The 13,151-nt window shown below is 44.7% G+C and overlaps 1 protein-coding gene across 9 annotated transcripts in view; it reads left to right on the top strand.

Moving 5' to 3' along the window:
* LOC126543058 (run domain Beclin-1-interacting and cysteine-rich domain-containing protein-like) overlaps window positions 1-13,151 on the top strand; it is a 454,654-nt gene that overhangs the window by 315,613 nt on the left and 125,890 nt on the right. For 8 of the 9 annotated variants that reach the window (XR_008615039.1, XM_055077611.1, XM_055077614.1 and 5 more), the window contains one exon: window positions 426-493. Coding sequence is in view for 8 of the 9 variants with exons in the window: in XM_055077611.1 (XP_054933586.1) it covers window positions 426-493 (68 nt within the window). In the remaining variant the exon portion in view is untranslated. Of the gene's footprint in view, window positions 1-425; window positions 504-13,151 lie in introns of all 9 variants that reach the window. The other variant, XM_050190205.2, reaches the window with a different exon arrangement.

Genomic DNA, 13,151 nt, shown 5'->3' with positions numbered 1-13,151 from the left:
TACGATATTGTGGTGCATGAAAATTGGTTATTTGACACAAATGTCATGTATAAGTAAAGACCAAACGAATAAAAACTGCAGATCGTTCACTTTACCATGATGGGAAAAGTTAGTTCCTGCAGTGTGCCTGCTGGTGGCAGACCAAATGATGAACATACATTTAGATAGTGTTAGAGTCGAGGAAAATTAAATCATCTTAAGTAAAAAGAATTCATTAAAATGTTTAATTCAAGATAGAGTTAGATAGACTTCGGAGTCAGGAAAAAATTGTGTGTTCATAATAGGATAGAAATTGTGTCGTGGCCACTGAGAAAGAAATCACAAATTTGGCTAGCTGTACATTGCAAGTAAAATTGGACATAGTAGTTGAATGTAGCCACCACTTCAATGAAGCTAGGACAGCAAGAGAAGCCACTGATAAACAGCCACTTTGTGCAGGCGCAAGGATCAACTCGCCAAGCAGAACTACCGCTGTGCTGGCTGTGGGCTGCGGGTGAGCCAAGGTGCGCTTACTGAAGTAGTGACATTGGATTCCAACTAACATGGTTGTAAATTATTCTCACTAAGATTCAGTACATTTTGAAACCTCTGCTTATGTTTTCTCTCCCTCTTTCAAGTTTTATTTTTATTTACATAATACTGCAGACCTCATGTGGTCCAAGCAGGAAGGGCAGATAACAAGGCATATTTACAAACACCATAAAGTTATTACATAGACAAAAGGTTTGACACATGACACAAATGAAGGAAACAAGTCAAAGGAAATACATTGCACATCAATCTGCACATCAAAATTCATTGCTAAGATTTCTTTCAAAACTGTCACTTGAGACAATCTGTTCAGGCAGTACATTCCAATCGTTTATTGTGCGCAGAAAGTATGAGTATTTAAACAAGTTTGTTTTCGCAAAATGTGATGTTAGGGCATGGGTGTGTTGGTGATGGGTTTTTTGTGTAGTTGAAGGTGTAACATAAGGTGAAGAAGAAATTCCAAACTTTCCCTGGATGAGTGAATGAAGGAACGTTAATCGAGCAATTTTCCGTCTTATATGAAGAGGTTTAATTTCGTTGGAGGCCATTAAAGCAGATGGGGAATCAGTTCTCTTGAATTTATTGTAAATGAAGCGCACAGCCCGTCTTTGCACGTTTTTTATTTTTGCTATATCTTTTTTGGTGTACGGGTCCCACACTATAGCCGCATACTCAAGTTTGGGCCGAATAAGAGTTATAGGCTAATAGCTTAACGTGACTGGGTGCTCCTTTGAGCTTGTGTTTCAAAAATCCAAGTTTTTTTAACGCAGATGAACAGATGTAATCAACATGGTCGCTCCAGTTAAGCTGTGAATTTATTAAAACGCCTAAATATTTGTATTTTTCAACTTCCAAGATAGTAGTGCCGTAAGCAGAGTAACTAAAGCGGATAGGACGTTTCTTTCTTGTCATGGCAAAAGCACAGTCTTATCAGAATTGAAGGCCATTCCTGATCTGTCACACCAGGCCACAATTTCGCGGAAAGCATCATTCAGTAATATTTGGTCAGCCACAGAACTTATTGGGGTGTACAGCATGCAGTCATTCGCAAATAAACCAATTTTAATATTTCTATCAATGGAACACACAATGTCGTTTATATAAACCAGAAATAACAGTGGACCTAGAAGTGTTGTAGAGAGCACCTCAGGAAGAAAATAAACAGCTTATAACTTATTTTTGCCAGCACATTTGCTTTGTACAATCCAGCACTTGTGCAGGTCTCCAATTGAGTTAAAAACACACTGTGAATATGTGAAACACTGTACCACTTCAATGCTATAATAAGTAACTTTTTTCACCTGTGCTCTGAGTGGGAAAAAAAAAGAAGATGCATGCACTGCGTGTACTCTGATTTAGGTGCTGTGCACTAAAAATTCCATTGATCTTGCAAAATTTATCTGCATCTTAGTGTCCGTAGGCAGTGCATTATGCTTTGCATTTATGGGTTGTAATTGTGCTGTGTCTTAGTTTTTACTTCCTGTCACGATTTGCCCGGGTTCACAAACGAGGGAGGGCTCGAGGCACCCTTCGTTAGAAAGACGCTCCGCAGCATGGTGATGAACGATGACTGACCGCCAAGCAGCTGTGCTCGTCGGTGTTTATTGCGGTGCGGTGACCAATGTTACCTACCGAGTCTGGCAGGCCAACGAAGATTATGCCCGAGGGAGCGCCACATGCTTGTTACACTTCCATGTACAAAGCTCATGCAAGGTTGGCTGACCATTATGGATACATTTATACAAAAGGTGCTGCTTCACAATGATCAGTGGCACTGTTCACCAAGAAACATGATGTTAGAAATAGTCCAAATTTTCAGAACACAAACATCATCAATGGTTCAGCTACACTAGACCTTTACTGATTCAACTTTGGCTAATTCAATTTGCCGGATAATTTCATCTTTTTGAAGGTTCCATACATTTCTGTGGGCCAGAACTCATTATTTTGATCATGAACTTGGCACTCACTAATTTGAATAATTTGAACTTTGACTGGTTGGCACAAATGTGCCTGACCTAAACAGTGACACCATTAGCTGCAGTGTCTGTAGAGGAGACAGACAGTGAATGCAGCAAACACGTTATCGCCACTCGTCAGTGCCTATTTTCAGCCTGCACTAGGAATATATGTTCTAGCGAAAGCAGTAGCTTTCAACGAATTATTGCCATATTTATCCGTTTCTTACATGCACATTTTAAAGCGAAGCTTTCTTTGGCTCTTCCACCCATTCTTCAGCAGCTGTCAGCTGCTGTTTTGCCGATTACATAACATGGGCCTCTGGTTATGTATCAAGTGTTGCCTGCTGTCTTGCACAGTTGACGTCCCAGGTATAGTGCAAACCAGTGCTAGATACATGGGTAAACTGATATAATAAAGTTGGTAACAATAGCACTTTACTTTGTTACAGTATCAAAATTTTATTACCTTGAAATTTGATCTTTTATACAGATAAGTACAGGCGTCTAAAGATATTTCTTACATGGAAGGGGCTGTAAAATTTTCTGAATTATCAGGCAATCAGGAACTTTCAATGACGAAAAAAACATTTCAATAAGAAACGAAATCATTTAGTTGAATTTGAGTGTCAGTGACCAAAGATACTGTGTCATGCCTTGTTGACGATATCAGAGCCCTTTGATATTTTTTTACTGGTGACAAAGCTTTTTGGTCACACTGTGGAAGAGCTTCATACACTGCCAACAGTGACCACGTGACGGTGCCACAAGTTCAGAGGGGACATATTGAAGGGACACTTGGTAAGCAATGCAGCAGCTGGCTGGTGTGTTCGTCTGATTTTTGTAGCAACTTTACTCGTCCTTTCTACCTTTTAACTTATGCAGAGAAGCTTGAATGGTCCTCAGGAGCTTGAACAACAATGCCAAGGACCTGTTGTGTGCAGCAGTGTTGTTCCAACTACAGATTGACGCACGAGGCAAACTGCCAGCTTTCTTGAAATCAACCACTGAGAGAAAACATTGCATAGACAGTGTGATTGCCACAGTATTCGTCTCTGCTTACATACTGAGTGTCCTAGCTAACATTAGCCAATCTGTTGAACAAAAGAGAAAAGGAAAACAATGTGAAAAATGTGGTTATGAGACCTACTGTGTTTTGCAAGAAAAGTGTGACAACCATATTGTTAGCTTGGCTAATGTTAGTCAGGACACCCCATAATTATTTACACTTCAAATAAGTATAAACATGCTTCTGAAGTCAGAATGCACTATTGTCAGCCCTTGCCAGCTGTTCGAATTGAGTTTGAGGCTATGTTACTTCAGAGAATGTTAGCCTTAGCTCGGCAGATGTGTTTGTCAGTGGCGTAGTCAAAAATTTCATTCAGGGGGGCTCACATTGGCATATCGGCGTCCTCCTTATAGAATTTGTTGAGGGATCAAATACATGAATAATAACTACATTGTCATTGCCAGATATGCTAAACAAATTCTTGAACGCTATGCACTGTCAAGACAAGTAAAAGATGTATTTTCTTAATAAAAGAATATACTCGTATGTTTTAAAAATTGTGCCCGAATTAACTAATATTCCATATTATCTGTCTATTTAATAAGTAAATAAAATATCACAAGAATTTTAGAACTATATCAATTTGAAACTAGCAACGCAGTGCATTCCGCTGATATGAAAAATGTTAAGGCCATGAAATGAACAAGTTGAGGACAAATATTTTAATGAAGCTTTGTCATTCAAGAATCTTGTTTAGATCTTTGTACATTTGCAATGGCCAGGGATAAATCTCAATGACATTTTCCTTTGTAACAATGTATTGTGCAGGAGCAGCTGTCACTGGTCGTGTATTGTGAGTAATTGCGAAATTATAGTCGCAACAGAGGACACATAAAAAGCAGACATTCTGCAACATATACGAGGGTGAGTCAAATGAAAGTGAGCCAATGCGAATATGCAACAAACGGGGTACTTTATTTAAAAGTAGTCTCCATGAGACATTTGTCCCACTGACAAATGAGTCGCGCGATTCCTGTCTCAAAAAGCTCCTTGGGTTGCTGCTTCAAAAATTTTCTGTAACTGACCCTTTCAAGTCATCGTCCAACACGAATCTGGTTCCCTTGAATTGTTTTTTTCAAATGCCTCAAAATTTGGAAGTCGCAAGGCGACAGGTCTGGGCTGTATGGCCGATGTTGCAGCTTTTCCCTCTTGAACTTTGCCAGTTTTGTGTTAACAGCATCAGCGACATGGGGACGGGCATTGTTGTGGAGCAAGATGACCCCATTCCTCAATTTTCCATGTTGTTTGTTCTTGATTGCAACACGGAGCCGATCCGTCATTTCACAATATCGGAAACAATTGATAGTCTCTCCAGATTTAGCAAATTCGATGGATGAATAGATGGATACAACTTTATTGAATGGCCCCTGACAATTGAAAGGAAGTCAACAACACCTTTCCGGCAGAAACGACAGTCTTTGCTTCCTTTGGGGGTGGTGAATTGGAATGTTTCCACTGTGAGCTTTGCCGTGTGGGGATGCGGGACTCTCACGCATTTTCTGATATGTTGTTTTCCTGCATAGCTCCCGTCTCCTGTAATCCGGCTTGGCCGCGTGGCTTGGTGCCAGCGGCAGTCGGTCTGGTTGAAGTGCATTGCAAGAGATGGCGCGAATGTGGCTCTGCTAACGCCACCTACCAACCGGGTTACTTGGGTGCAAAAAGGAAAGACTCTTCCTCTTTGACTCAGGATCGGCAAGCGGCGCGGACGTTCTGCGCGTGCACCGATCCTTGCTTCTGCGAGGCTGTCTCATGAGGCCTACCCTGAGATGGATGAACACCACCGTTCGAACGTGCCACCGTTCACGTGACCATACGCGCAAACGATCAGGCGTTGGTGTCCAGCATGGGGAGAACATATTCGCTCGTTATTCGGTCCCGGTGAGTCGGACTTCCGCGATTTGTCACGCGCCCATCGGTATATGTGTTGTGGATAGCAACTCAGCTAGCAGGCATTAGTCTATGAAAGGTGCAATAAATGCCCTTGTGATTGTTTGCACTACTGTGTTGTTCCTTTGTCCCAAGACTTGCACGGGTGAGAACCCCACAGCCGTCGTGTTTCAGGCTCGTACTGGGGGAACCATGATTCGTCCCCGGTCGCAGACAAGTCATCATCCTCATTGTGATACCGGATTAGATGCGTCAAGGCAGCACTGAACCTCTCAGTCTCTGGCGGTTGTTCAATATCTTGGGCATCCATTGCACATGCAAGAGTCGATAACCGAGGTGTTCATGAATTATGGTGGGAACTGAACCATGACTGATGTTCACACGCTCTGCCAGTTCGTCAATGCTTATCCTCCATTCCTGTCTAATTGGATCAACCTTTGATATTGTGTTGGGGGTGATTGCACGATGGCTTCAGCCCGGTCTTGGATCGTCTTGGTTGGATCAGCCCGGTCTTGGATCGAAAGGAAGCGTGCCGTCACCTCTTTGAAGGAGCTTGCGCTCAAGAAAACAAAGTGTTGGCTGACGCCGAGATGGAGGTGTCCCTCATCCAAACCAAACTCTTTAAAGCAGTGAAACCCAACACTGAGATATTGTGTACGGGCTGATAGTATGTCAGTACAGTTGAGGTTGACTTCCCAGCTGCTGGGAGAGAATCTTACTTGTGACAAAAGTTCAGGCCTCACATCGACGAGCTTGCTATCAGTTGATGGAAATAGCTCATATTCGAAAATGTTTTCTTCTGTATGCATCTCCTTTTCATTTGTATTTGAAAATGTTCTGCTCGATTCGGAATGGGTTCAGCCATTTTTTCCGCTGTGCATTTTACTATCACCTTCTTTCTATTTTCTTTTTTAATAAAATCGATATTACTCCTTACTATTCAAATTGGATTAAATAATATTTTTTGTTTCAACATGCTTACTAGAGAGTGACAGCATCGGGCAACATGGTGTCAGCCCGTCTTGACATAAAACAAAGTTCTGGCTCATTCAGGGAATCTTGCAAAGGTGCTCAGGGAAAACCTGGAAAACTCAGGGAATTTGGAAATGTCAACTTGGTAGACACCCTGATCCTCACACCTGCGTATTACTCTTGTAAATGAGAGATGCCTGTGTGCAGCGTGTGTGCCTCGCACATAATGAACCGAACCATTACTGCGTGGGGTGGTTTGGCTCACTTTCCATTTGAATCGCCCTTGTACATTAGAAATGCAAGAATATAATGGAATATACAAATGAGAAGATACAGCTCAATAAAGGGTAAGAAAGTGTCACTTGAAACAAAGGTCACTGCACGTATACACCAAACCTTGCAACAGGATATTTAAATACAGGTATAAGTCTCCAATAAATCTACGTATCTAAGAAAAAATCGCTATATATAGCATGTCAAACAAGGCAAATATGTTGCGCAACCACAAATTCACAGATCACAGCCCCCCCCCCCCTCTCCGTCCCTCCACTCCACCCGATATATTGCGCACAACAGGAGGCGGCGCGCTCTCTCCCTGCTTTTCTCTCTTGCGCACAGAAGACAAAGCCACCATCGTCGGCTCACCCATGGCACCTCCCCCCCCCCACCACCTACGCTTTCACTCGCACAAACAGCATGCGGCGCACGGTCACAATGTTATCGCCTTGGACTTTATGCAGAACATGAGGGCGATAGCGACGGCAGGAATACACCCCGAGTGTCCATATAATTGCTATCACAATAATATAATAAGAGTATCCGGCAACTCAAGCGTCCTGTGGCTCATTACTTTCCACAAAAGGAGAAGTAACAAACTCAAACTTTCATCATGCAACAATTCGCTGCGCCGCAACAATGTCTTTTGTTTTAGTTTTTGCTTTTCTTTCTTTTGTGGTGAGGGGGAAGGAAGTGAAAAAGAATGCAAAGGAAAGCATGTTGGCCACAATCGAATGCCTACTTTGGGCACCTAATGTGGCTACAAGGAATATCGAAGAAAATGCAAGGCGCTTGGTCCACAGAGAACCATACGCACACTGCTCGGTATCCTACACCGGTGTGACGACCCACTTATGGGGGCAAAGGTTCGTGTTCTCAATGTTTTAACGGTTCTCTTAGGCGGAGCCTCCGAGAACCCAATTGAGGACAAAGCCGTTGGTTTGAACACACACACAAAGACCTTTTAATCAAACTAAAAAGGCATGAAGCAAATAGAAAGAAACAGAAGGCATGTATAAAATAAACACTCAAGCGGACATTGCGGTAAGGAACACACATAGGGCTTGCATGTGGTTAACGAGGGCGCGAGTCTGGGCTTGCCACGAGGGCGGGGACGCGTCGCAGTCTCGACGCGGCAACGCGGTGAGAAGCTGGCAGAAGGAGTGGCGCCGGTCTCACCAAAGGTTGCGGCATAAGCTGACCGACCGGGCGCCGGGAGCGCGCCAGCTCTGGCTAGGCGAGGTAACGCTGGCGGCTGGGTGGCAGGAGCAGGCGGTGTCGACATTCTGGCCGGGCAGCTGGCGTAGAACTCAGGCCCGTAGCCCGACTGTTCCCGTCTCGCCCACGGGCACGGAAGCTCGAACGCCGGTCTCGGGCAGCAGGCGGCACGGCAGACGGGGGTGGCGTTCTGGCTGGGCAGCTGGCGTAGAACTCGGGCCCGAAGCCCGACTGTTCTCGTCCTGCCCACTGGCGCAAAAGCTCACCGGCCTTGAGGAGCTGACGGCACGCTCAGGTAGACAGGCGACGCACAGGAACAGGTTGGCAGGAGGCCACGGTCGAGTGAAGTCCTGGTGGGCTCGGGTCCGGAACCCGACGGCCCGTCTTCAACGCCCACTCCGGTGGTTGACCTCCTCCTGCCGTTGCTTCCTGGGACTCTCCTGGCGTCTCCCCGGCGTCTCCCTGCGTGTCCTCTTGCGTGTCCCCCCGTTCTCCCAGCGCACCACGCTTTTTCTTGTGGTCTGGCCGATTTGGCATTCTCGGATTGGCTGCCCGACGCCCCATGGTCTTTTCTAATTGGTTGCTTTTTTCTTTTTGTTGTCTTTCCTGCGCCGCGCGTTCTCGTGCCGGACGCTCTTCGTCGTCGTTGTTTTCCTTCTTCCACCTCGGCGCACGTGCACTCAGTGTCATCTGCTCTTGACCGTCGCGATCACCGCACTATGTCGCGCACCACACATCGCAACCGGTGAGACAAAATTTTCCGGAGAGGTTGCACTCAAGCGAACGCATTGCAAGCCGTCGAGTTCCCACAGTGATGCCGGCGAGCAACCATTGTTTCTTTTTCTCGTCCGCTAGCCAGAAAGAGTCTAAAACTCTGCAAGACAAAAATCCACTCGGCCAGAGAAAAATGAACATGCATCGAAGTGCGCCGCGCGGTGGCTGGGGCAACACAAGGAAAATTGTGCACTCTGGCAGGGGGGCGGCAGCGCGCAGGTAGCGAGAAAAAAAAATTGAGGAGGCTCAATGTGTCCTCGCAAATAAAAGTCAAAGTAGAAAAATAAATAAGAACGTAGTTACCTTTGCTGGCTTTAGTGTCTTGACATGGATGCTCTGTCACAGGTAAAGAAAAAGGTGTTGATATTCTTTTCTGTGACATGACGGCAAAAATGAACCACCACAACACTTCATCTCATCGGGCCTCACTGCTTTCTTTGTCAACTTGTCTGATAGTGTGTTGATTCGGCTTGTCACGTTGTATGGTCCAATGTATGGCAATGTAAATGCACCTTTGGTGTCAAATGTTTATAACAACATTAAACCCTCAAAGTTCTGGAATTGAAAATCTAAAGCATGAGTTTGGAGATATCAATGCACCTTTCGCATAAAAAGTTTGTGAGAACTTTACGCCTGTAAAGTTTCAGAATTGAAATCCATGCACTCCGTAGATGCCGCGGCCTCCCTGAGATGCCACGACGAGCCCGCTCGCCATCAAAACTTCCTTGAAACTTTGTGCTAGGATGGGGCTCCTTGCCATATGTGATTCCCATTGCATGGGCATTGCTGCAAAATCCAGCCCTATTTTGCAATGTTCGCGCTGAAATGTCTTTTCGAGCGTGAAAAAGACATTCTAGACAAAATCCAGAATGATTTTCGGTTCCTGGAGTTGTTTTGGCCGGCGCTGCATGACAGCACAAAAAAGTTTCGGGGGAGGGGGGGGGGGCTGAAGCCCCATAAGCCCCCCCCCCCTCCCGGCTAAACCCCTAGTGTTTGTGCACCCACTACTGATTGGCCTGAACTAAAAGGTAAGCAATTGGGACAAAGGAAGCTGCTTTTGTAGTTCAGTTCTGGCCATAGTGACTTGAAGTGTTGTAAGGTGTGTGCAGAAGAAGGTGGGAAGAGGCGACACGGCGCAGGGCCAACATCGGTACGTCCAATCAAAGGCTGCTGGTCACACTCGCCTGTGCTTTCATGAAATAAATGCGACTATACATACAGTGGTAGCTCTGTACGTATAGCTCACGACCTACAGAAAAGTTTGTGATTTATGCTGACACGTATGTTAGCCTCTTATGTCAAACAGGCAACCAATCACAGCCCCCACAATACTGCAGTGTGCCTCGCTCAGTTACATGAGTATACAGCAGGCTTTGACGTTTTCAGAAAAAGTTACATGCTCTCTAACTAAGTGCTTATACGTGCAGAGTTTTCTTTAACAATGCTTCATCGAGCACACTGCATGCATGATGAAGGGTTCTAAAAAAAATATGAAAACCAGCTATTCATCGAGCACACTGCATTCATAATGCATAGTTCTAAAGAAAAAGCGAGAACCAGCAATCATTAACAGTCCTTTATATCCTTGTGCTGTTTTAAAAGGGGATCCCTAAGCTGCGGGTCACTCATATCATGCAGTTCGTCGAGCTAGAGTGATGCGACCATTCGCATACTCGCAAATCAATATTTCATCATTGTTTCATGCCAGTGCAGTGCAGTTTACACGGCTCTTGAAGCAAACGACCAACTGTGGCCATATTTGCCGGTGTGAACAAATACACCGCTTGGATAACTTGGTATTCAAATGCAGAAAGTTGCGCACTCTATTTCTTGCTGCCAAATATGCTAAAAGTCTTGTTGAGCATAAGTAAAAAAGAAAATGTGAGCAGCATGTGTGGAAATCAGTGGCAAAAATGTCACAACAGCCATGTCGGTGTGGGGGGCCATCGTGCCATTGCAGTATGGCAGCATAGCTGTCTGACTTGTCTGCCAATAATTCCATTCCTGCCTGCACAGCCATCAGCATAACACAGTTGTCGTGGGAAGTCGGCAGATCAAAATCGGCATTGTGTTGGCCTAGTGTGATTATGCCTAAACTCATCTAAACTATTCTATAGTGCCAAAGCCAGCCAACAACACCAGCGATCATAGCCTCCTCATCTGCAGTAGCGCCCCTAGCGGCAGCTGCAGTCCATATAGCAAACTTGGCCTGAAGTTTCATGACCAGTAGAAAAGTTTTAAAGGACTCTGATATTTTCACATTGCTGGTTTGAAGTGAAGCCTGTGAAGCTTTTGTGTCCACGAAGACCAGTAGAAAAGTTTCAAAGGACTCTATATTTTCACATTGGGGGTTTGAAGTGAAGCCTGTGAAGCTTTTGTGTCCACTTCGCCGCCGTAGCTGATAGTGTCACCCGCAGCGCGATTATGCTATCATGAAGACTACAGGTAGAGGGGATCGAAAGCTTTGGCTGCCTCTCGCTTCAACGCATCTTCGACACTCGAGGTTACACAACCTCCATCACTAAACGCACAGGAAGACAGTGCACCTGAAGCCATGGCCATCTAGGCTCGCCTTGCATTTGCACCCACCACAAATTATCTCCAACATAGGGTGCGCAGTCCACATATGCAGTCAGCCATGTGGCCAGGCTAGCAGATGAGGCGCACGCTCACCTACCTCCCTCCGCCGCTCATGTAGGAAGACACTGCATCAAGTGACCATCCTTTTTGGCTCACCCTTTCAAGCTTTACCCTCACATACACAGTGCACAGCATGCTAGGCACAACAGTGTCTTATCACATGTGAAATTTATATACAACATGATGTCAGAGGGCCTTGCTGCTATGCTGCTACGTTGCTCCACTTTGGTGGCCACTCTCTATCACGGCAACTTGAGAGGTGCGTTTGCAAGCAGCTGCATGGCATGTAATTCAATCACTTGACCCTCTGCATCTGCGGCAGTTTCCATTTATTGCCTAGGTATTCAATCACATAGGCAGTGAAATTTTGTTATATTGAAATTGTGTATAACACACTTTGCTATATTGAACTTCAATATGCATGGTGTTCTATGACAAGAAGTTATAAAAATTTAAACACTTCTTTATATAGAGCACTTTGTTACGTAGAAGTTCATTATATTGAGCTTTAACTGTAGTGCAAACCAAGGAGGCCTGGGGTGCCAGATGATCTATGCAAGTGCAGACGTGAGCTCCAACACACACATACTTTCGTTGTCACATTGTAGCTGTCATTTATTTGTCGTCTGGGTGTAGCGCAGGCCAGTATGGAATATAGTTCAAAGTGAGGCGGTCCAGTACAGCAGTGATCTATGTAAGTGCACATGCGAGCTCCAATACAAATACAATTTGGTTGTCATGTCATTTTCGTATTCCTTCATCGTAAGTTTGTCACCTTCATTTATACCATCATCATTCTGTTGTTGACATGCTTTCACTGCTGCCATTGTTCCGTGTGCTGCTGCCATTGTTCCGTCGTCACCACGTGGTCATCGTCATTCCATCATCATTATTTCTTTGTTTTTGTCACACCGTAATTCTCATTCTATCGTCATGCAGTTATCATGCTATCGTAATTATGCAGTCATTTGGATGCCATCGTCATGCAGCTGTCGCCATACTGTCATCGTCACGCCGTGGTCCCCAGGAACGTACCACTGTCCTCCCACTGGTATTGTCACTTCATTGTCATTATTCCATCTTTGTAATCTCTTCGTCGTCATTCATTCGTCACATGCTGTCGCTGTCATGTCATTGTGATCATTTTGTCATCTTAGCGTCGTCGGGCAGTTATCGTGCCATCATAATTGCACTGTTGTTGGCATGCTGTCATTGTCATGTAGATGTCGTCATTCCATTTTTGTCATACTTAGGTCATCAGGCCACCGTCTTCTCTGTTGTTGTCACTCCATTGTTATTCCATTATCGTCATTTCTTTGTCATCATTTGTTCGTCACATGTCTTTGCCATCCTGATATCATTATCATTATGTCATCTTCCCAGTGTCTTTATCATGGAGTTGTGATGCCTTTGTAACATGCAGTCGTCACTCGTCATGCTGCGGTTGTCAGGCTGTTGTCCTATCGTGATTATTATCCATTGTCATAATTAGCATTTCCACCTTATTTGCCATCATGCAGTTGTCGTCATGCTGTCATTGTAATACTGTCGGCATGGGTGAAAATGTTTCCCACATAGCTGTATGCTCTGGGTACTGGTATCTTGCTGAGTTAACGCAAGCCCATTACCCACTACCCATTACTAGAGGCAAGCAAAGAAAAAATTGGTAACATTTACACCATTATGCTACACTTACCTGACTGTGCTATGTTTGATTAAACATAGCATTGCTTTTGGGTCATTAACATTTTATTTGCGTAAAGTAAAATTTCATCTGCGTCACTTTGTGCAACCATTGCAGTCATTAGCATTCTGTTTGCATAGCA

The sequence above is a fragment of the Dermacentor andersoni genome, chromosome 2, assembly GCF_023375885.2.
Source record: "Dermacentor andersoni chromosome 2, qqDerAnde1_hic_scaffold, whole genome shotgun sequence".
NCBI classification, from domain to species: Eukaryota; Metazoa; Arthropoda; class Arachnida; order Ixodida; family Ixodidae; genus Dermacentor; species Dermacentor andersoni.
Note: the sequence above shows the minus strand (reverse complement) of the source record. Positions and strands in the feature narration are given on the sequence as shown.